Here is a 21,843-nt window from a genome sequence, read left to right on the forward strand (position 1 = left end):
GGGTAGTGATGGTAGAGGGTGGTGACGGTAGTAAGGTAGAGGGTAGTGACGATAGTGAGGGAGAGGGTAGTGTCGGTAGTAAGGTAGAGGGTAGTGACGGTAGTAAGGGAGAGGGTAGTGTCGGTAGTAAGGTAGAGGGTAGTGACGGTAGTAAGGAAGAGGGTAGTGACGGTAGTAAGGGAGAGGTTAGTGTCGGTAGTAAGGTAGAGGGTAGTGACGGTAGTGAAGGAGAGGGTAGTGAGGTAGAGGGTAGTGTCGGTAGTGAGGTAGAGGGTAGTGTCGGTAGTAAGGGAGAGGGTAGTGACAGTAGTGAGGGAGAGGGTAGTGTCGGTAGTAAGGTAGAGGGTAGTGACGGTAGTGAGGGAGAGGGTAGTGTCGGTAGTAAGGTAGAGGGTAGTGACGGTAGTGAGGGAGAGGGTAGTGAGGTAGAGGGTAGTGTCGGTAGTAAGGTAGAGGGTAGTGACGATAGTGAGGGAGAGGGTAGTGTCGGTAGTAAGGTAGAGGGTAGTGACGGTAGTAAGGGAGAGGGTAGTGTCGGTAGTAAGGTAGAGGGTAGTGACGGTAGTAAGGTAGAGGGTAGTGACGGTAGTAAGGGAGAGGATAGTGTCGGTAGTAAGGTAGAGGGTAGTGACGGTAGTGAGGGAGAGGGTAGTGAGGTAGAGGGTAGTGTCGGTAGTGAGGTAGAGGGTAGTGACAGTAGTGAGGGAGGGGTAGTGTCGGTAGTAAGGTAGAGGGTAGTGACGGTAGTGAGGGAGAGGGTAGTGTCGGTAGTAAGGTAGAGGGTAGTGACGGTAGTGAGGGAGAAGGTAGTGAGGTAGAGGGTAGTGTCGGTAGTAAGGTAGAGGGTAGTGACGGTAGTGAGGGAGAGGGTAGTGTCGGTAGTAAGGTAGAGGGTAGTGACGGTAGTAAGGGAGAGGGTAGTGTCGGTAGTAAGGTAGAGGGTAGTGACGGTAGTGAGGGAGAGGGTTGTGAAGTAGAGGGTAGTGTCGGCAGTGAGGTAGAGGGTAGTGACGATAGTGAGGGAGAGGGTAGTGAGGTAGAGGGTAGTGACGGTAGTGGGGGAGAGGGTTGTGAAGTAGAGGGTAGTGTCGGCAGTGAGATAGAGGGTAGTGACAGTAGTGAGGGAGAGGGTAGTGTCGGTAGTAAGGTAGAGGGTAGTGACGGTAGTGAGGGAGAGGGTAGTGATGGAGGGGGTAGTGTCGGTAGTGAGGGAGAGGGTAGTGACGTTAGTGAGGGAGAGGGTAGTGAGGTAGAGGGTAGTGACGGTAGTGAGGTAGAGGGTAGTGAGTTAGAGGGTAGTGACTGTAGTGAGGTAGAGGGTAGTGTCGGCAGTGAGGTAGAGGGTTGTGAAGTAGAGGGTAGTGACAGTAGTGAGGTAGAGGGTAGTGACGGTCGTGAGGTAGAGGGTAGTGACGATAGTGAGGGAGAGGGTAGTGACGGTAGTGAGGGAGAGGGTAGTGATGGGGGGGTAGTGTCGGTAGTGAGGGAGAGGGTAGTGACGTTAGTGAGGGAGAGGGTAGTGAGGTAGAGGGTAGTGACGGTAGTGAGGTAGAGGGTAGTGAGTTAGAGGGTAGTGACTGTAGTGAGGTAGAGGGTAGTGACGGTAGTGAGGGAGAGGGTAGTGATGGTAGAGGGTGGTGACGGTCGTAAGGGAGAGGGTAGTGACGATAGTGAGGGAGAGGGTAGTGTCGGTAGTGAGGGAGAGGGTAGTGACGGTAGTAAGGGAGAGGGTAGTGTCGGTAGTAAGGTAGAGGGTAGTGACGGTAGTAAGGTAGAGGGTAGTGACGGTAGTAAGGGAGAGGTTAGTGTCGGTAGTAAGGTAGAGGGTAGTGACGGTAGTGAAGGAGAGGGTAGTGAGGTAGAGGGTAGTGTCGGTAGTGAGGTAGAGGGTAGTGACAGTAGTGAGGGAGAGGGTAGTGTCGGTAGTAAGGTAGAGGGTAGTGACGGTAGTGAGGGAGAGGGTAGTGTCGGCAGTAAGGTAGAGGGTAGTGACGGTAGTGAGGGAGAGGGTAGTGAGGTAGAGGGTAGTGTCGGTAGTAAGGTAGAGGGTAGTGACGGTAGTGAGGGAGAGGGTAGTGTCGTTAGTAAGGTAGAGGGTAGTGACGGTAGTAAGGGAGAGGTTAGTGTCGGTAGTAAGGTAGAGGGTAGTGACGGTAGTGAGGGAGAGGGTTGTGAGTAGAGGGTAGTGTCGGCAGTGAGGTAGAGGGTAGTGACGATAGTGAGGGAGAGGGTAGTGACGGTAGTGGGGGAGAGGGTTGTGAAGTAGAGGGTAGTGTCGGCAGTGAGATAGAGGGTAGTGACAGTAGTGAGGGAGAGGGTAGTGTCGGTAGTAAGGTAGAGGGTAGTGACGGTAGTGAGGGAGAGGGTAGTGATGGGGGGGGTAGTGTCGGTAGTGAGGGAGAGGGTAGTGACGTTAGTGAGGGAGAGGGTAGTGAGGTAGAGGGTAGTGACGGTAGTGAGGTAGAGGGTAGTGAGTTAGAGGGTAGTGACTGTAGTGAGGTAGAGGGTAGTGTCGGCACTGAGGTAGAGGGTTGTGAAGTAGAGGGTAGTGACAGTAGTGAGGTAGAGGGTAGTGACGGTCGTGAGGTAGAGGGTAGTACGATAGTGAGGGAGAGGGTAGTGACGGTAGTGAGGGAGAGGGTAGTGATGGGGAGTAGTGTCGGTAGTGAGGGAGAGGGTAGTGACGTTAGTGAGGGAGAGGGTAGTGAGGTAGAGGGTAGTGACGGTAGTGAGGTAGAGGGTAGTGAGTTAGAGGGTAGTGACTGTAGTGAGGTAGAGGGTAGTGACGGTAGTGATTGAGAGGGTAGTGATGGTAGAGGGTGGTGACGGTCGTGAGGGAGAGGGTAGTGACGATAGTGAGGGAGAGGGTAGTGACGATAGTGAGGGAGAGGGTAGTAAGGGAGAGGGTAGTGTCGGTAGTGAGGGAGAGGGTAGTGACGGTAGTGAGGGAGAGGGTAGTGAGGTAGAGGCTAGTGTCGGTAGTGAGGTAGAGGGTAGTGACGGTAGTGAGGGAGAGGGTAGTGACGGTAGTGAGGGAGAGGGTAGTGACGGTAGTGAGGGAGAGGGTAGTGAGGTAGAGGCTAGTGACGGTAGTGAGGTAGAGGGTAGTGACAGTAGTGAGGGAGAGGGTAGTGTCGGTAGTAAGGTAGAGGGTAGTGACGATAGTGAGGGAGAGGGTAGTGAGGTAAAGGTTAGTGACGGCAGTGAGGTAGAGGGTAGTGAGTTAGAGGGTAGTGACTGTAGTGAGGGAGAGGGTAGTGACGGTAGTGAGGTAGAGGGTAGTGACGGTCGTGAGATAGAGGGTAGTGACGGTCGTGAGATAGAGGGTAGTGACGGTAGTGAGGGAGAGGGTAGTGAGGGAGAGGGTAGTGTCGGTATTGAGGGAGAGGGTAGTGAGGGAGAGGGTAGTGTCGGTAGTGAGGGAGAGGGTAGTGTCGGTAGTGAGGGAGAGGGTAGTGACGTTAGTGAGGGAGCGGGTAGTGAGGTAGAGGGTAGTGACGGTAGTGAGGTAGAGGGTAGTGAGTTAGAGGGTAGTGACTGTAGTGAGGTAGAGGGTAGTGACGGTAGTGATTGAGAGGGTAGTGATGGTAGAGGGTGGTGACGGTCGTGAGGGAGAGGGTAGTGACGATAGTGAGGGAGAGGGTAGTGACGATAGTGAGGGAGAGGGTAGTAAGGGAGAGGGTAGTGTCGGTAGTGAGGGAGAGGGTAGTGACGGTAGTGAGGGAGAGGGTAGTGAGGTAGAGGCTAGTGTCGGTAGTGAGGTAGAGGGTAGTGACGGTAGTGAGGGAGAGGGTAGTGAGGTAGAGGCTAGTGACGGTAGTGAGGTAGAGGGTAGTGACAGTAGTGAGGGAGAGGGTAGTGTCGGTAGTAAGGTAGAGGGTAGTGACGATAGTGAGGGAGAGGGTAGTGAGGTAAAGGTTAGTGACGGCAGTGAGGTAGAGGGTAGTGAGTTAGAGGGTAGTGACTGTAGTGAGGGAGAGGGTAGTGACGGTAGTGAGGGAGATGGTTGTGACGGTAGTGAGGTAGAGGGTAGTGACGGTCGTGAGATAGAGGGTAGTGACGGTAGTGAGGGAGAGGGTAGTGAGGGAGAGGGTAGTGTCGGTATTGAGGGAGAGGGTAGTGAGGGAGAGGGTAGTGTCGGTAGTGAGGGAGAGGGTAGTGACGGTAGTGAGGGAGAGGGTAGTGAGGGAGAGGGTAGTGTCGGTAGTGAGGGAGAAGGTAGTGAGGTAAAGGGTATTGATGATAGTGAGAGAGAGGGTAGTGAGGGAGAGGGTAGTGACTGTAGTGAGGGAGAGGGTAGTGAGGGAGAGGGTAGTGTCGGTAGTGAGGGAGAGGGTAGTGACGGTAGTGAGGGAGAGGGTAGTGAGGGAGAGGGTAGTGTCGGTAGTGAGGGAGAGGGTAGTGACGGTAGTGAGGGAGAGGGTAGTGAGGGAGAGGTTAGTGTTGGTAGTGAGGGAGAGGGTAGTGACGGTAGTGAGGTAGAGTGTAGTGACGGTAGTGAGGGAGAGGGTAGTGAGGTAAAGGGTATTGATGATAGTGAGAGAGAGGGTAGTGAGGGAGAGGGTAGTGACGATAGTGAGGGAGAGGGTAGTGAGGTAGAGGGTAGTGACGATAGTGAGGGAGAGGGTAGTGACGGTAGTGAGGGAGAGGGTAGTGAGGTAGAGGGTAGTGACTGTAGTGAGGTAGAGGGTAATGAGTTAGAGGGTAGTGACTGTAGTGAGGTAGAGGGTAGTGACGGTAGTGAGGGAGAGGGTAGTGATGGTAGTGAGGGAGGGGTAGTGAGGTAGAGGGTAGTGTCGGTAGTGAGGGAGAGGGTAGTGAGGTAGAGGGTAGTGACTGTAGTGAGGGAGAGGGTAGTGAGTTAGAGGGTAGTGACTGTAGTGAGGTAGAGGGTAGTGACTGTAGTGAGGTAGAGGGTAGTGACCATAGTGAGGGAGAGGGTAGTGAGGTAGAGGGTAGTGACTGTAGTGAGGTAGAGGGTAGTGAGTTAGAGGGTAGTGACTGTAGTGAGGTAGAGGGTAGTGAGTTAGAGGGTAGTGACTGTAGTGAGGTAGAGGGTAGTGAGTTAGAGGGTAGTGACTGTAGTGAGGTAGAGGGTAGTGACGGTAGTGAGGGAGAGGGTAGTGATGGTAGTGAGGGAGAGGGTAGTGTCGGTAGTGAGGGAGAGGGTAGTGACGGTAGTGAGGGAGAGGGTAGTGTCGGTAGTGAGGGAGAGGGTAGTGACGGTAGTGAGGGAGAGGGTAGTGATGGTAGTGAGGGAGAGGGTAGTGGGGGTAGTGAGGGTAGGAGAAAATGTGATTCATACTTTTTTTTATCAATAACCGTCATCTACACAATCAAACATAACTGACCAATATCCCAAAGGAACCATATGATAGTTTAAAGACAAGGGTAGTGACTGTAGTGAGGGTAGTATAGGTAGTAGGGGGAGAGACGGTGACGAGGGAGAAGGTAGTGAGGGTAGTGGGGGAGAAGGTAGTGAGGGTAGTAGGGTAGTGAGGGAGAGGGTAGTGAGGGTAGAAATGGTAGCGAGGGAGAGGGTAGTGAGGGAGAAAGTAGTGAGGGAGAGGGTAGTGAAGGTAGTGAGGGTAGTGAGGGAGAGGGTAGTGAGGGAGAAAGTAGTGAAGGTAGTGAGGGAGAAGGTAGTGAGGGTAGTGAGGGAAAGGGTAGAGAGGGTAGTAGGGTAATTAGGAAGAGTGTTGTGAGGGTAGTGAAGGAGTGGGTAGTAGGGGAAATGGTAGTGAGGGTAGCGATAGCGAAGGCAAAGCGCGGTGAGAAATGGTGGTTGTTAACTATCTGACAGGGTCGTCTCCCCAGCTACAGTCTCTCTACACACAGCGCTCCACGCCTAATGGGAAATTCACACAGACCAGCCAATGGACTCGTTTAATATGTTACACTACTGGGAGGGAGAGAGACACGGACATGGATTTGTTAAGTGTGTTGCTACAGCAAAGAGAGAGAGAGAGTGTGTGAGAGAGAGAGAGAGAGAGAGACAGAGAGAGAGAGAGAGAGAGAGAGAGAGAGAGAGAGAGAGAGAGAGAGAGAGAGAGAGAGAGAGAGAGAGAGAGAGAGAGAGAGAGAGAGAGAGAGAGAGAGAGAGAGAGAGAGAGAGAGAGAGAGAGAGAGAGAGAGAGAGAGAGGGAGGGAGGGTATATAAGGTGGACTCATTTGAATTTGTTGGAGGGTAGAGGAAGTGAGATTGAGAAGGAGAGGAATGGACTCATTGAGAAAGAGACATGGATATGGGTTTGTTGTATGTTATAGCATAAAGAGAGAGGGAGAGGGATAGAGAGAGAGGAGGAGAGGCAGTGGGGGAGAGAGAAAGAGCGTAAATGGACTGTCTAACTAGATATGTTACAATATAGAGATAGACATGGGAAATGGGCTTGTTTAAATGCATGACATCATAAAGAGAACAAGCCGAAATGTTCTTGCTTTGAATGTTTCAACGTCAGCCCAGAGACAGAGATAGAGATGAGGTTCAGTGGACTCAATAGGGGTTGAGTGTAAAACAGAGATGAGAGCTTGAAGGAACACAGCCGTATGAACTGCTAGACTAAAGCAAACAGACACACGTACAGACAGACATACATACAGACACCAGATAGACTGGTGTGCTAAAGAGGTGTGATAGTAATAGTAGGAACAAATCAAATCAAATCAAATTTTATTAGTCACATACACATGGTTAGCAGATGTTAATGCGAGTGTAGCAAAATGCTTGTGCTTCTAGTTCCGACAATGCAGTAATAACAACAAGTAATCTAACCTAACAATTCCACAACTACTACCTTATACACACAAGTGTAAAGGGATAAAGAATATGTACATAAAGATATATGAATGAGTGATGGTACAGAACGGCATAGGCAAGATGCAGTAGATGGTATAGAGTACGGTATATACATATGAGATGAGTACTGTAGGGTATGTAAACATTAAGTGGCATAGTTTAAAGTGGCTAGTGGTACATGTATTACATAAAGATGGCAAGATGCAGTAGATGATATAGAGTACAGTATATACATATACATATGAGATGGGTAATGTAGGGTATGTAAACATTATATTAAGTGGCATTGTTTAAAGTGGCTAGTGGTACATTTTTACATAATTTCCATCAATTCCCATTTTTAAAGTGGCTGGAGTTGAGTCAGTATGTTGGCAGCGGCCGCTAAATGTTAGTGGTGGCTGTTTAACAGTCTGATAGCCTTGAGATAGAAGCTGTTTTTCAGTCTCTCGGTCCCTGCTTTGATGCACCTGTACTGACCTCGCCTTCTGGATGATAGCGGGGTGAACAGGCAGTGGCTTGGGTGGTTGTTGTCCTTGATGATCTTTATGGCCTTCCTGTGACATCGGGTGGTGTAGGTGTCCTGGAGGGCAGGTAGTTTGCCCCCGGTGATGCGTTCTGCAGACCTCACTACCCTCTGGAGAGCCTTACGGTTGTGGGCGGAGCAGTTGCCGTACCAGGCGGTGATACAGCCCGACAGGATGCTCTCGATTGTGCATCTGTAGAAGTTTGTGAGTGCTTTTGGTGACAAGCCGAATTTCTTCAGCCTCCTGAGGTTGAAGAGGCGCTGCTGCGCCTTCTTCACAACGCTGTCTGTGTGGGTGGACCAATTCAGTTTGTCCGTGATGTGTACACCGAGGAACTTAAAACTTTCCACCTTCTCCACTACTGACCCGTCGATGTGGATAGGGGGGTGCTCCCTCTGCTGTTTCCTGAAGTCCACAATCATCTCCTTTGTTTTGTTGACGTTGAGTGTGAGGTTATTTTCCTGACACCACACTCCGAGGGCCCTCACCTCCTCCCTGTAGGCCGTCTCGTCGTTGTTGGTAATCAAGCCTACCACTGTAGTGTCATCCGCAAACTTGATGATTGAGTTGGAGGCGTGCATGGCCACGCAGTCGTGGGTGAACAGGGAGTACAGGAGAGGGCTCAGAACGCACCCTTGTGGGGCCCCAGTGTTGAGGATCAGCGGGGTGGAGATGTTGTTACCTACCCTCACCACCTGGGGGCGGCCCGTCAGGAAGTCCAGGACCCAGTTGCACAGGGCGGGGTCGAGACCCAGGGTCTCGAGCTTGATGACGAGTTTGGAGGGTACTATGGTGTTAAATGCTGAGCTGTAATCGATGAACAGCATTCTCACATAGGTATTCCTCTTGTCCAGATGGGTTAGGGCAGTGTGCAGTGTGGTTGCGATTGCGTCGTCTGTGGACCTATTGGGTCGGTAAGCAAATTGGAGTGGGTCTAGGGTGTCCGGTAGGGTGGAGGTGATATGGTCCTTGACTAGTCTCTCAAAGCACTTCATGATGACGGAAGTGAGTGCTACGGGGCGGTAGTCGTTTAGCTCAGTTACCTTAGCTTTCTTGGGAACAGGAACAATGGTGGCCCTCTTGAAGCATGTGGGAACAGCAGACTGGGATAAGGATTGATTGAATATGTCCGTAAACACACCAGCCAGCTGGTCTGCGCATGCTCTGAGGACGCGGCTGGGAATGCCGTCTGGGCCTGCAGCCTTGCGAGGGTTAACACGTTTAAATGTTTTACTCACCTCGGCTGCAGTGAAGGAGAGCCCGCAGGTTTTGGTAGCGGGCCGTGTCAGTGGCACTGTATTGTCCTCAAAGCGGGCAAAAAAGTTATTTAGCCTGTCTGGGAGCAAGACATCCTGGTCCGCGACGGGGCTGGTTTTCTTTTTGTAATCCGTGATAGACTGTAGACCCTGCCACATACCTCTTGTGTCTGAGCTGTTGAATTGCGACTCTATTTTGTCTCTGTACTGGGACTTAGCCTGTTTGATAGCCTTGCGGAGAGAATAGCTACACTGTTTGTATTCGGTCATGTTTCCGGTCACCTTGCCCTGGTTAAAAGCAGTGGTTCGCGCTTTCAGTTTCACGCGAATGCTGCCGTCAATCCACGGTTTCTGGTTTGGGAATGTTTTAATCGTTGCTGTGGGTACGACATCGTCAATGCACTTCCTAATGAACTCGCTCACCGAATCAGCATATTCGTCCATGTTGTTGTTGGACGCAATGCGGAACATATTCCAATCCGCGTGATCGAAGCAGTCTTGAAGCGTGGAGTCAGATTGGTCGGACCAGCGTTGAACAGACCTGAGCGCGGGAGCTTGTTGTTTTAGTTTCTGTTTGTAGGCTGGAATCAACAAAATGGAGTCGTGGTCAGCTTTTCCGAAAGGAGGGCGGGGGAGGACCTTATATGCGTCGCGGAAGTTAGTATAACAATGATCCAGGGTTTTACCAGCCCTGGTAGCACAATCGATATGCTGATAGAATTTAGGGAGTTTTGTTTTTAGATTAGCCTTGTTAAAATCCCCAGCTACGATGAATGCAGCCTCAGGGTGTGTGGTTTCCAGTTTACAAAGAGTCAGATAAAGTTTGTTCAGGGCCATCGATGTGTCTGCTTGGGGGGGAATATATACGGCTGTGATTATGATCGAAGAGAATTCCCTTGGTAGATAATGCGGTCGACATTTGATTGTGAGGAGTTCTAGATCAGGTGAACAGAATGACTTGAGTTCCTGTGTGTTGTTATGATGATCACACCACGTCTCGTTAATCATAAGGCATACCCCCCCGCCCCTCTTCTTACCAGAAAGATGTATGTTTCTGTCGGCGCGATGCGTGAAGAAACCAGCTGGCTGCACCGACTCCGTTAGCGTCTCTTGAGTTAGCCATGTTTCCGTGAAGCAGAGCACGTTGCAATCCCTGATGTCTCTCTGGAATGTTACCCGTGCTCGGATTTCATCAACCTTATTGTCAAGAGACTGGACATTGGCGAGTAGTATGCTAGGGAGTGGAGCGCGATGTGCCCGTCTCCGAAGCCTGACCAAGAGACCGCTACGTTTGCCCCTTTTACGGCGTCGCATAGGGTCCCCGGCTGGGATCAGATCCATTGTATTGGGTGGAAGGCAAAACACTGGATCCGTTTCGGGAAAGTCATATTCCTGGTTATAACGATGGTGAGTTGACGTTAATCGTATATTCAGTAGTTCCCCCCGACTGTATGTAATGAAACCTAAGATTACCTGGGGTACCGATGTAAGAAATAACACATAAAAAAACAAAATACTGCATATTTTCCAAGGAACGCGAAGCGAGGCGGCCATCTCGGTCGGCGCCATCTTTTATTCCAGAACAGAACAGACTGGGTTTACCTACCTGCATTCCTGGCTGCCTGCCTGCATTCTTGCCTGCCTGCCTGCATTCCTGCCTGTCTGCATTCCTGCCTACCTGCCTGCCTGCCTGCATTCCTGCCTGTCTGCATTCCTGCCTGCCTGCCTGCATTCCTGCCTGCCTGCATTCCTGCCTGCCTGCATTCCTGCCTGCCTGCATTCCTGCCTGCCTGCCTGCATTCCTGCCTGCCTGCATTCCTGCCTGTCTGCATTCCTGCCTGCCTGCCTGTATTCCTGCCTGCCTGCATTCCTGCCTGTCTGCATTCCTGCCTGCCTGCCTACCTGCCTGCCTGCCTGCCTGCCTGCATTCCTGCCTGCCTGCATTCCTGCCTGCCTGCCTGCATTCCTGCCTGTCTGCATTCCTGCCTGCCTGCCTGCATTCCTGCCTGCCTGCCTGCATTCCTGCCTGCCTGCCTGTATTCCTGCCTGCCTGCAATCCTACCTGTCTGCATTCCTGCCTGCCTGCCTGCATTCCTGCCTGCCTGCATTGCTGCCTGCCTGGGCTTGCAAAGGGAATAATTAGCAGCTATATATGACAGTTTAGAGAATAGCTCCAGTGTCGTGTTCAGAGACAGTTTGGAGAATAGCTCCAGTGTCGTGTTCAGAGACAGTTTAGAGAATAGCTCCAGTGTTGTGTTCAGAGACAGTTTAGAGAATAGCTCCAGTGTCGTGTTCAGAGACAGTTTAGAGAATAGCTCCAGTGTCGTGTTCAGAGACAGTTTGGAGAATAGCTCCAGTGTCGTGTTCAGAGACAGTTTAGAGAATAGCTCCAGTGTTGTGTTCAGAGACAGTTTAGAGAATAGCTCCAGTGTCGTGTTCAGAGACAGTTTAGACAATAGCTCCAGTGTCGTGTTCAGAGACAGTTTAGAGAATAGCTGCAGTGTCGTGTTCAGAGACAGTTTAGAGAATAGCTCCAGTGTCATGTTCAGAGACAGTTTAGAGAATAGCTCCAGTGTCGTGTTCAGAGACAGTTTGGAGAATAGCTCCAGTGTCGTGTTTAGAGACAGTTTAGAGAATAGCTCCAGTGTCGTGTTCAGAGACAGTTTAGAGAATAGCTCCAGTGTCATGTTCAGAGACAGTTTAGAGAATAGCTCCAGTGTCATGTTCAGAGACAGTTTAGAGAATAGCTCCAGTGTCATGTTCAGAGACAGTTTAGAGAATAGCTCCAGTGTCGTGTTCAGAGACAGTTTAGAGAATAGCTCCAGTGTCATGTTCAGAGACAGTTTAGAGAATAGCTCCAGTGTCGTGTCCAGAGACAGTTTAGAGAATAGCTCCAGTGTCGTGTTCAGAGACAGTTTAGAGAATAGCTCCAGTGTCGTGTTCAGAGACAGTTTAGAGAATAGCTCCAGTGTCATGTTCAGAGACAGTTTAGAGAATAGCTCCAGTGTCGTGTTCAGAGACAGTTTAGAGAATAGCTCCAGTGTCGTGTCCAGAGACAGTTTAGAGAATAGCTCCAGTGTTGTGTTCAGAGACAGTTTAGAGAATAGCTCCAGTGTCGTGTCCAGAGACAGTTTAGAGAATAGCTCCAGTGTTGTGTTCAGAGACAGTTTAGAGAATAGCTCCAGTGTCGTGTTCAGAGACAGTTTAGAGAATAGCTCCAGTGTCGTGTTCAGAGACAGTTTAGAGAATAGCTCCAGTGTCGTGTTCAGAGACAGTTTAGAGAATAGCTCCAGTGTCGTGTTCAGAGACAGTTTAGAGAATAGCTCCAGTGTCGTGTTCAGAGACAGTTTGGAGAATAGCTCCAGTGTCGTGTTCAGAGACAGTTTAGAGAATAGCTCCAGTGTCGTGTTCAGAGACAGTTTAGAGAATAGCTCCAGTGTCGTGTTCAGAGACAGTTTAGAGAATAGCTCCAGTGTCGTGTTCAGAGACAGTTTAGAGAATAGCTCCAGTGTCGTGTTCAGAGACAGTTTAGAGAATAGTTCCAGTGTCGTGTTCAGAGACAGTTTAGAGAATAGCTCCAGTGTCGTGTTCAGAGACAGTTTAGAGAATAGCTCCAGTGTCGTGTTCAGAGACAGTTTAGAGAATAGCTCCAGTGTCGTGTTCAGAGACAGTTTAGAGAATAGCTCCAGTGTCGTGTTCAGAGACAGTTTAGAGAATAGCTCCAGTGTCGTGTTCAGAGACAGTTTAGAGAATAGCTCCAGTGTTGTGTTCAGAGACAGTTTAGAGAATAGCTCCAGTGTCATGTTCAGAGACAGTTTAGAGAATAGCTCCAGTGTCGTGTTCAGAGACAGTTTAGAGAATAGCTCCAGTGTCGTGTTCAGAGACAGTTTAGAGAATAGCTCCAGTGTCGTGTCCAGAGACAGTTTAGAGAATAGCTCCAGTGTTGTGTTCAGAGACAGTTTAGAGAATAGCTCCAGTGTCGTGTCCAGAGACAGTTTAGAGAATAGCTCCAGTGTCGTGTCCAGAGACAGTTTAGAGAATAGCTCCAGTGTCGTGTTCAGAGACAGTTTGGAGAATAGCTCCAGTGTTGTGTTCAGAGACAGTTTGGAGAATAGCTCCAGTGTTGTGTTCAGAGACAGTTTAGAGAATAGCTCCAGTGTCGTGTCCAGAGACAGTTTAGAGAATAGCTCCAGTGTCGTGTTCAGAGACAGTTTGGAGAATAGCTCCAGTGTTGTGTTCAGAGACAGTTTAGAGAATAGCTCCAGTGTCGTGTTCAGAGACAGTTTAGAGAATAGCTCCAGTGTCGTGTTCAGAGACAGTTTAGAGAATAGCTCCAGTGTCGTGTCCAGAGACAGTTTAGAGAATAGCTCCAGTGTTGTGTTCAGAGACAGTTTAGAGAATAGCTCCAGTGTCGTGTCCAGAGACAGTTTAGAGAATAGCTCCAGTGTTGTGTTCAGAGACAGTTTAGAGAATAGCTCCAGTGTCGTGTTCAGAGACAGTTTAGAGAATAGCTCCAGTGTCGTGTTCAGAGACAGTTTGGAGAATAGCTCCAGTGTCGTGTTCAGAGACAGTTTAGAGAATAGCTCCAGTGTCGTGTTCAGAGACAGTTTAGAGAATAGCTCCAGTGTCGTGTTCAGAGACAGTTTGGAGAATAGCTCCAGTGTCGTGTTCAGAGACAGTTTAGAGAATAGCTCCAGTGTCATGTTCAGAGACAGTTTAGAGAATAGATCCAGTGTCGTGTTCAGAGACAGTTTAGAGAATAGCTCCAGTGTCGTGTTCAGAGACAGTTTAGAGAATAGCTCCAGTGTTGTGTTCAGAGACAGTTTAGAGAATAGCTCCAGTGTCGTGTCCCGAGACAGTTTAGAGAATAGCTCCAGTGTCGTGTTCAGAGACAGTTTAGAGAATAGCTCCAGTGTTGTGTTCAGAGACAGTTTAGAGAATAGCTCCAGTGTTGTGTTCAGAGACAGTTTAGAGAATAGCTCCAGTGTTGTGTTCAGAGACAGTTTAGAGAATAGCTCCAGTGTTGTGTTCAGAGACAGTTTAGAGAATAGCTCCAGTGTTGTGTTCAGAGACAGTTTGGAGAATAGCTCCAGTGTCGTGTTCAGAGACAGTTTAGAGAATAGCTCCAGTGTCATGTTCATTTCCCTACACATTTCCCTACCCAAATACATCATAAATCATTCCAAAAGTCTTGTTACAGTGTTTGCATTCAAGGTCAGGATTTGATATAAGGGTATTAGTGTACAGCAGTAAATTAACTTAAAGTTCCATCCAAAGTGTGAATCATACCGTGACCTTCTGGTGTCTCTTAACAAGTTTTATGTGCTTTATAGTAAAGACCTGGAATTTAACTGTACAAATGTATGACCTTTTAATGTGTCATGAACACAACCAGTCATGATGTTTTCTTCTGATTGTCAAACAAATCACTTCAGAAAGTAGGTTAAGTAGATTACCTACGCACGTTCGTCTACTCCAAAATAAATCCAGCATGCAAACAGTGCACTGTGCACCCGCCATTCCAATGGAAAGGGACATCTATTACAAACACCATACGTGTACACAGTAGGGTCTATTCATGGGTACCAAGGGAAGCCAAAATTGCAACAATAAAAAAAGAAACAAAAGTATACAATTACTTCTCATTCATGATTATCCGTGTTTCGTGATTTTCCTTAAATTCACCAGAGAAAGCATCCGAGCAAAGCAGACACCCCTCTGTCTTCGCATCTGTAGCCCATGTCTGAGATGCTGTCTGGGCAAAAATAATAGTGTCTCCGGTGAGTGATAAGTCTTGCTGTCGGCGCATCTTGGTGAAAAATATCAATATATTCAGAGACGAACTATCAGATCTCAGAATTCCAAGGGGGGCCACTTGGGTGGCCAATAAGATTTCAGGGGTGCCGTGGGTCACGCCACTGAGTAGCTCATCAAAGGCTTTGTGCTTAAGTATTACATCATAGTATGGTCTACTACAGTATCCAATGGAATCTGGTGATGTAGTTGTGTGTTGCTGTGTGATGTATCTATAAATCAGTCCAGTTGAACTGTGTACTGTGTTAGTATAGATAGTATAGTCTACAGGATTCATATTTAATATGGACCACAATTCCATAGTTACAATGTATTCATCCTAATCGTATCAGAGTGACTATGATCACATATTAGGTCATATGGTTACTACATTAGAAGTGAGGGGAGTAAAACCACCACGTGTCTCACTTGATTTCACTCTCCTCGACTCTCTCCTCATCCAGGTCCTCGATGAACTTCTCTCCCTTCATCCAGTAGACGAGAGGACTGACCGCTGACCCGCTGTAGCCGAAGAACGCTCTGCACGTCAGGTTCAGGGCACTTCCTGTGGAGACAGGAAATAGCACACTGTTATTCTTCTCAATCCTTCAACACAGACATTAGTAGTCTGCTGTACGTAGAGAAATAGGAGATCTGGAATAGTTTTCTACACTGGTTAGCAGCAGAGAGAGCTAACCGGCACCTTCGGTTGCCTCGGGGTCGTATTGGGAATGGGATGAAGACATCAACACTTCAAGTCATATCTATGGCTATATAGGTATGTAACAGCTAAACCTAGACACCCAAGACCTTACCTAGACGTTTCACTGTGTACAAATAGTACAAAGTCACCGAACAAACACTCACTAACTCACTGTCATACTGGTACAGTCCCCCTTGGTGCGTCGGAACAAAGAGATCACATTCTGATGAAATCTTGAGCATGTTGTTCATCACGTCTCTGTATTGTAAATCTTTACATGAATAGGAGACACAATGGTGGTCAAATAAATTCCAGTCCCACACACCACAAGGGGGCACTGAAGAGCTTCCAAACGCTCAACGCCACCATCTGGGTTGGGCGAACGGAGAGTGTGGGTATGGGGTTTGACATAACTGTTATTTCCGTAAACAGCACATGAGATAGAACGCCTCAGTTCACTATTCTTCTATTGTTGGTTGTAGTTCAGGTCCTGTGTGTTTGAACACATTCTCATCCAATGTGCTTACTGCTCCAGACAACAGGGAGAAACTACACTGCAAAGAGAAAAACAAACGTCTACAAACACATTCTATCATTGTCTCCAAACAATGAAACAGTCACCACTGTCTGTGATGCTGTAGAACCCTCAAACTCATCTCTGGACCTCGAAGCCAGTTCCACTGTGTTTTCCATCTTTCCACTCTAATCCTTTTACATTTTTGTCATTAAGCAGACACTTATCCAGAGTGACTTAGAGTAGTGGATGAATACATCTTCTTACTGTTTTGTACTGGTCCCCCGTGGGACCCTGGTGTTGCACGCGTCATGCTCTACCAACTGAGCCACATGGGACCTAATCAGGGACTTGTTTAGACCTGGGACACCAGGTGGGTGCAATTAAGGATCAGGTAGAACAGAAAACCAGCAGGCTCCAGCAGGGTAAGAGTTGAATACCCCTGGTGTAGAATGTCTGTATATACTGCAGACACAGAGAAATTCCAAATGAACAACTGCTTCCTAAATAGTAAAAACCACCAGGAGAAACCCCATACCTATCATGTGTGCACCACTGACTACACACTGCACAGTGCATACTTCATTCATACTGCAGGGCTGAGAGCTCAGAGAAGCTTTTTTAATTAAATGCATGGAGCGCTCTCTCTCTCTCTCTCTCTCTCTCTCTCTCTCTCTCTCTCTCTCTCTCCACTCTGTATCCCTGTGTATTTGTGTCTCTCTGTGGGACTACTGCGGTAGCAGAGGGTTAGGCTACTGACTGAGAAACCGCATGCCTCCATGTTAACAACACATGTACTGTATGTATGGATAGATGTACGGGAGCAGCTCATCACAGTGTCTCTGGAGATAAACTGTGTCTGGCTCGGGGCAAACTGCTGTGTGTTTGGTGAGAGAGAGAGAGATTAAGAGAGACGGGGGGTGAGAGAAGAGGGATTGAGATGGAAGGGTGAAGGGAGGGGCAGATAGAGAGAAAGAGAGAGGTAAAGAGAGAGGAGTAGAGAAGAGGGGAGAGAGAGAGAGACTAATGCAGTATTATAAAAAGGTTACAGGTGTTACTGGGGACCTGAATGCAATGCTAATTCTGTTTTTGTGTGTTGACTGTTTTCTTTGACTCTAGTGAGGCCTTGTTGCTTTGCACAGTGGGTCCTGTGCGTGGTGTTGCTCTTAGTATATTGTTCATAACATCCCGCCCACAGTAACTTCATACACATTCATTCCTTTTGGGTCCTGCCTAGAAAAAGCAGTTTAAAGTGGAAAGTTTGGGCCCACGACAATGAAATGCTAGCCTTTCCTGTGAGGAGCAGTGTCTGACATTTCCAAAGTTCAACAGCCATTCAGTGGATGGTATTTGTTCTGAGTATAGGACACTGGGCACACGGCAAACACTGTACCTATACAACCACACAGCAGCATTTAGAACACTGGCAGGAAGCCTTCTAGAATGTTAAAACAAATATAGAACACTGCTACTATTACTAATACTGTTGTCTATGGTTACAGCAGCATGGCCATCCTACTGCATTATCTGATGGCAGTGGCAATGTCCAGAGACTAACACCAGAGAATGCTAACAGGGCTATACACAAACTTCATCACCTTCAAAACCCCACACATTGTTGGTCAAGGTCATCGCTGGAGTTGTGGAACCGGTCTGTGTCTGTGTGTGTCTGTGTGTGTGTGTGTGTGTGTGTGTGTGTGTGTGTGTGTGTGTGTGTGTGTGTGTGTGTGTGTGTGTGTGTGTGTGTGTGTGTGTGTGTGTGTGTGTGTGTGTGTGTGTGTGTGTGTGTGTGTGTGTGTGTGTGTGCTCCATGCCGGTGTTTTAAATCAGAGATCAGTTTCAATCTGGTCATTTCATGCCTCCGTCCGTCCTGTGCTTCTGTAGGAAGTCTCCGCTGAGCTCTGGTGGAATCGCAGGAAATTGTCGGGCAGCACCCCGTTGTGTCCTCCCTAATCCAGCCGTCACACCCCCTGGTTCCCACCCAGACCTCCATGCACGTGTGTGTGTAAGGTGGACACACAGAGAGAAGCAGCCTGATAGTAGTCCCCAGAAACAGTGAGCCTCTCTCTCCTCAGCTCTTTCTTTTATCACTGCACAACACAAAAGAAGAAAACAGCACACGAACACTTTGCTATGACACTATGGGAAAAGTACATGTACCCAAAGCTGTCTGTAGGACTCATCATGAGGGGACGCAGTTGCTCGTGGGTCTGCGGACCCACATCCAAACCCCCTCTTGACAGTGGAGATAAAATAAAATACGTTTTAGATGTCCATTTAATGCAATTCTACACATTTTGCCATGGGACAGAGAGAAGATTTAGTCATTTTCTAACTCATTTAATGCAATTCTACACATTTCGCGATAGGGTGTAGAGAAATGTTTGCAGTTTTTAATATGATATCTGAGATAGACTGACTAACAAAATCACTGGCAGGTTATTCGACCATAATAACAAGTTTAGATAGTTGGCCACTAAATTCATTTAACAATCAAAAAAAATGTTAGCTGACCTGTCAGTTTTGTTTTTAGATTGCTCAAGTGACTGACATAACAAGTGACTGACATAACAAGTGACTGACATAACAAGTGACTGACATAACAAGTGACTGACATAACAAGTGACTGACATAACAAGTGACTGACATAACAAGTGACTGACATAACAAGTGACTGACATAACAAGTGACTGACATAACAAGTGACTAACATAACAATTGACTGACATAACAAGTGACTGACATAACAAGTGACTGACATAACAAGTGACTGACATAACAAGTGACTGACATAACAAGTGACTGACATAACAAGTGACTGACATAACAAGTGACTAACATAACAATTGACTGACATAACAAGTGACTGACATAACAAGTGACTGACATAACAAGTGACTGACATAACAAGTGACTGACATAACAATTGACTGACATAACAAGTGACTGACATAACAAGTGACTGACATAACAAGTGACTGACATAACAAGTGACTGACATAACAAGTGACTGACATAACAAGTGACTGACATAACAAGTGACTGACATAACAAGTGACTGACATAACAAAAATATAAACGCAACATGCAAACATTTTGAAGATTTTACTGAGTTACAGTTCATATAGTTGGGGTGGCAGGTAGCCTAGTGGTTAGAGCGTTGGGCCAGTAACCGAAAGGTTGCTGGATTGAATCCCTGAGCTGACATGGTAAAAATCTGTCGTTCTGCCCCTGAACAAGGCAGCTAACCCACTGTTCCCCAGTAGGCTGTCATTGTAAACTGACTTGCCTAGTTAAATAAAGGTAAAATAAGGAAGTCAGTCAATTGAAATAAATAAATTAGGCCCTAATCTATGGATTTCACATGACTGGGAACACAAATATGTATCTGTTGGTCACAGATATCTTAAAAACAAAAGTAGGGTTATGGATCAGAAAACCAGACAGTATCTGGTGTGACCACCATTTGCCTGGTGTGACATCTCCTTCACATAGAGTTGATTGGGCTGCTGATTGTGGAATGTTGTTGGGGTTTTGGTGGAACTGGAACACACTGTCCTACATGTTGATCCAGAGCATCCCAAACATGCTCAATGGGTGACATGTCTGGTGAGTATGCAAGCCATGGAAGAACTGGGACATTTTCAACTTCCAGGAATTGTGTACAGATCCTTGCGACATAGGGCCGTGCATTATCATGCTGAAACCTGAGGTGATGACAGTGGATGAATGGCACGACAATGGGCCTCAGGATATCATCACAGTATCTCTGTGCATTCAAATTGCCATTGATAAAATGCAATTGTGTCGGATGTGGAGGTCCTGGGCTGATGTGGTTACATGTGTTCTGCGGTTGTGAGGCCGGTTGGACGTCATGCCAAATTCTCTAAAATAACATTGGAGGCGGCTTATGGTAGAGAAATGAACATGGAACTATCTGGCAACAGCTCTGTTGGACATTCCTGCAGTCATCATGCCAATTGCACGCTCCCGTTGTGTGACAAAACTGCACATTTTAGAGTGGCCTTTTATTGTCCCCAATACAATGTGCACCTGTGTAATGATCATGCTGTTTAATCAGCTTCTTGATAAGCCACACCTGTCAGGTGGATTATATTGGCAAAAGAGAAATGCTCACTAACAGAGATGTAAACAAATTTGTGCACAACAATAAGCGTTTTGTGCGTATGGAAAGTTTCTTGGATCTTTTATTTCAGCTCATGAAACATGGGACCAAGACTTTACATGTTGCGTTTATATTTCTGTTCAGTATATATATGGATATATATAACTAAGGTGAGTTTTCCTCTCTCTTTTTCTAGGCCCAACGGCTGTTTCCTTGTCTCTTCACGCCTCCGCCGTGTTGTTCTCAACACCAGTTTAAATCAATAAAGTTTTCTAGATATCTGCCATTTTTTCGGGTTCGGCCTCATTTAATTTCTGTGATGTCGGACCAGGCCTGGGCTCGGGCTTCAGCTCACCGGGCTTGGGTCGGACTGGGATCAAATGTTCAGTTCTGATGAGAACCCTAAACTGCATTCAGGTCTCGTGTGCAGTCTGGCAGTGTCAATTATGCATATGCTACAGGCTAAATGCTTCCATGCGACAACCTGTTTGCATAATGGGCTATTTAATTTTTGGGCCAATTCACTACTGCACGTTGTGTATTTTGTGGAATTGTATTATTAGTATGACATTGGGGAACATGTTGTAATTTCTCAGGTCTTGTCATAGAATTTTTTCATGAAATGTGAAGAGTGACCCCAGGACAGTCCCAGGACAGCCGGCTAGTAACAATGACTAAGGTTCAGGCCACGGTACTGGGCAGAGGCCGGCTAGTGGTGACTATTTAACAGTCTGATGGCCTGGAGATAGAAATCGTTTTTCAGTCTCTCGGTCCCACCTACACAGATTTGGTGTGTGGCAAATCTATTACCTTACATGATTGACAACCTCCCCCCAGGCTGGTAGCTGGTCACGTAATGTGATGAAGGAGAGATTTCAGATCAATCCTATATTTTCTTTAAATTCTCTGAGTATCCCTCAGTATTTCCCACAGACTGCCAATGGTAGAGTTAGCCGCTACTCTGATAAGTCCTCAACAGATGAAAGTAAGAAAGATAGACAATTTATGTGTGTGTGTGTGTGTGTGTGTGTGTGTGTGTGTGTGTGTGTGTGTGTGTGTGTGTGTGTGTGTGTGTGTGTGTGTGTGTGTGTGTGTGTGTGTGTGTGTGTGTGTGTGTGTGTGTGTGTGTGTGTGTGTGTGTATGTTCAGCAGCTGAAGTTTTGTTAGATAATTAGGCTCTCAGAGGCTCTAGATAGATGGTACTCCAATTCTGAAAGAGATGAGGGAATTCTCCCAATCACAGTGCAGGGGTATCCAGCAGGTCGATCGTGAGCTACTGATGAGTTCCTCGCCAAACAATTATGAAAGTACATGCAATTTTCATGTGTTCCACTACAAACAGTCTTAAACAAATCTCACAAGCATCAGACACCGCAGACACCTCAGCCATGTCTAATCATCGCAACATTGACATTATCCCACCCTGGGTTAGCCACTATTGGCTTCAAAAGCCAAACCTAACACAATATCTGACAAATAATTTCCAGAAATATTGCCCCTGTCTGTCTGTGTAGTGCGCGCGTTTGCCTATCACTCCGTGTGTAGCTAGTTGATGAGGTAACCTTCTTGTGGGTTGACAGAAACAATTCCCCAAAACCCTCTCAATTAAATGTTAACTGCAATGTAGGCTTACCTGGCAGAAGTATATCATGAATGAATGTAGCTATTATTTGTAGTTATTATGTAGCTATATACATATATATATATACATATGTAGCTATTATTTGCTATTTGCAAACTTTGCCATGAAATGAGCAGCAGCAGTACAGAATCATCACTAGACCAGCACATTAGACAGCACCTTACATTCTAGCTAGACCCGCAATTAAAGGGCCAGTTGCGCAATTAAAGGGGGATTACACAAAAAAATCTAAACGTATTTATTTTCTTCCAGGCCTAAAAAATTGTCTTCTGATGTGATTTAAGAATTGACTTGGACTCAGAACATCCAATTTTCTTGTTTCTCTCTGAACAATTGCAATTTGGATAGTGAATAAATTAAAATAAAATGGAGAAAAAAATCACAGATTCTATAGGGCCCCCCATTTACCAGCTATATTGACAGATAACATTGTGCACTACTTTCTCTTGTACACTAATCTCCCGGGGAAGAGTTGAAGGGGAGAGGAGA

At 47.3% G+C, this 21,843-nt stretch overlaps 1 protein-coding gene across 6 annotated transcripts in view; it reads right to left on the reverse strand.

Annotated features, from left to right (window-relative positions):
- Positions 1-21,843, reverse strand: part of LOC139546390 (interleukin-1 receptor accessory protein-like 1) — a 561,546-nt gene that overhangs the window by 33,531 nt on the left and 506,172 nt on the right. For all 6 annotated transcript variants that reach the window (XM_071354724.1, XM_071354726.1, XM_071354723.1 and 3 more), the window contains exon 7: positions 14,799-14,934. In XM_071354724.1, the coding sequence (XP_071210825.1) occupies positions 14,799-14,934 (136 nt within the window). The remainder of the gene's footprint in view (positions 1-14,798; positions 14,935-21,843) is intronic.

This window comes from Salvelinus alpinus, chromosome 20 (genome assembly GCF_045679555.1).
Source record: "Salvelinus alpinus chromosome 20, SLU_Salpinus.1, whole genome shotgun sequence".
Classification (NCBI taxonomy): Eukaryota; Metazoa; Chordata; class Actinopteri; order Salmoniformes; family Salmonidae; genus Salvelinus; species Salvelinus alpinus.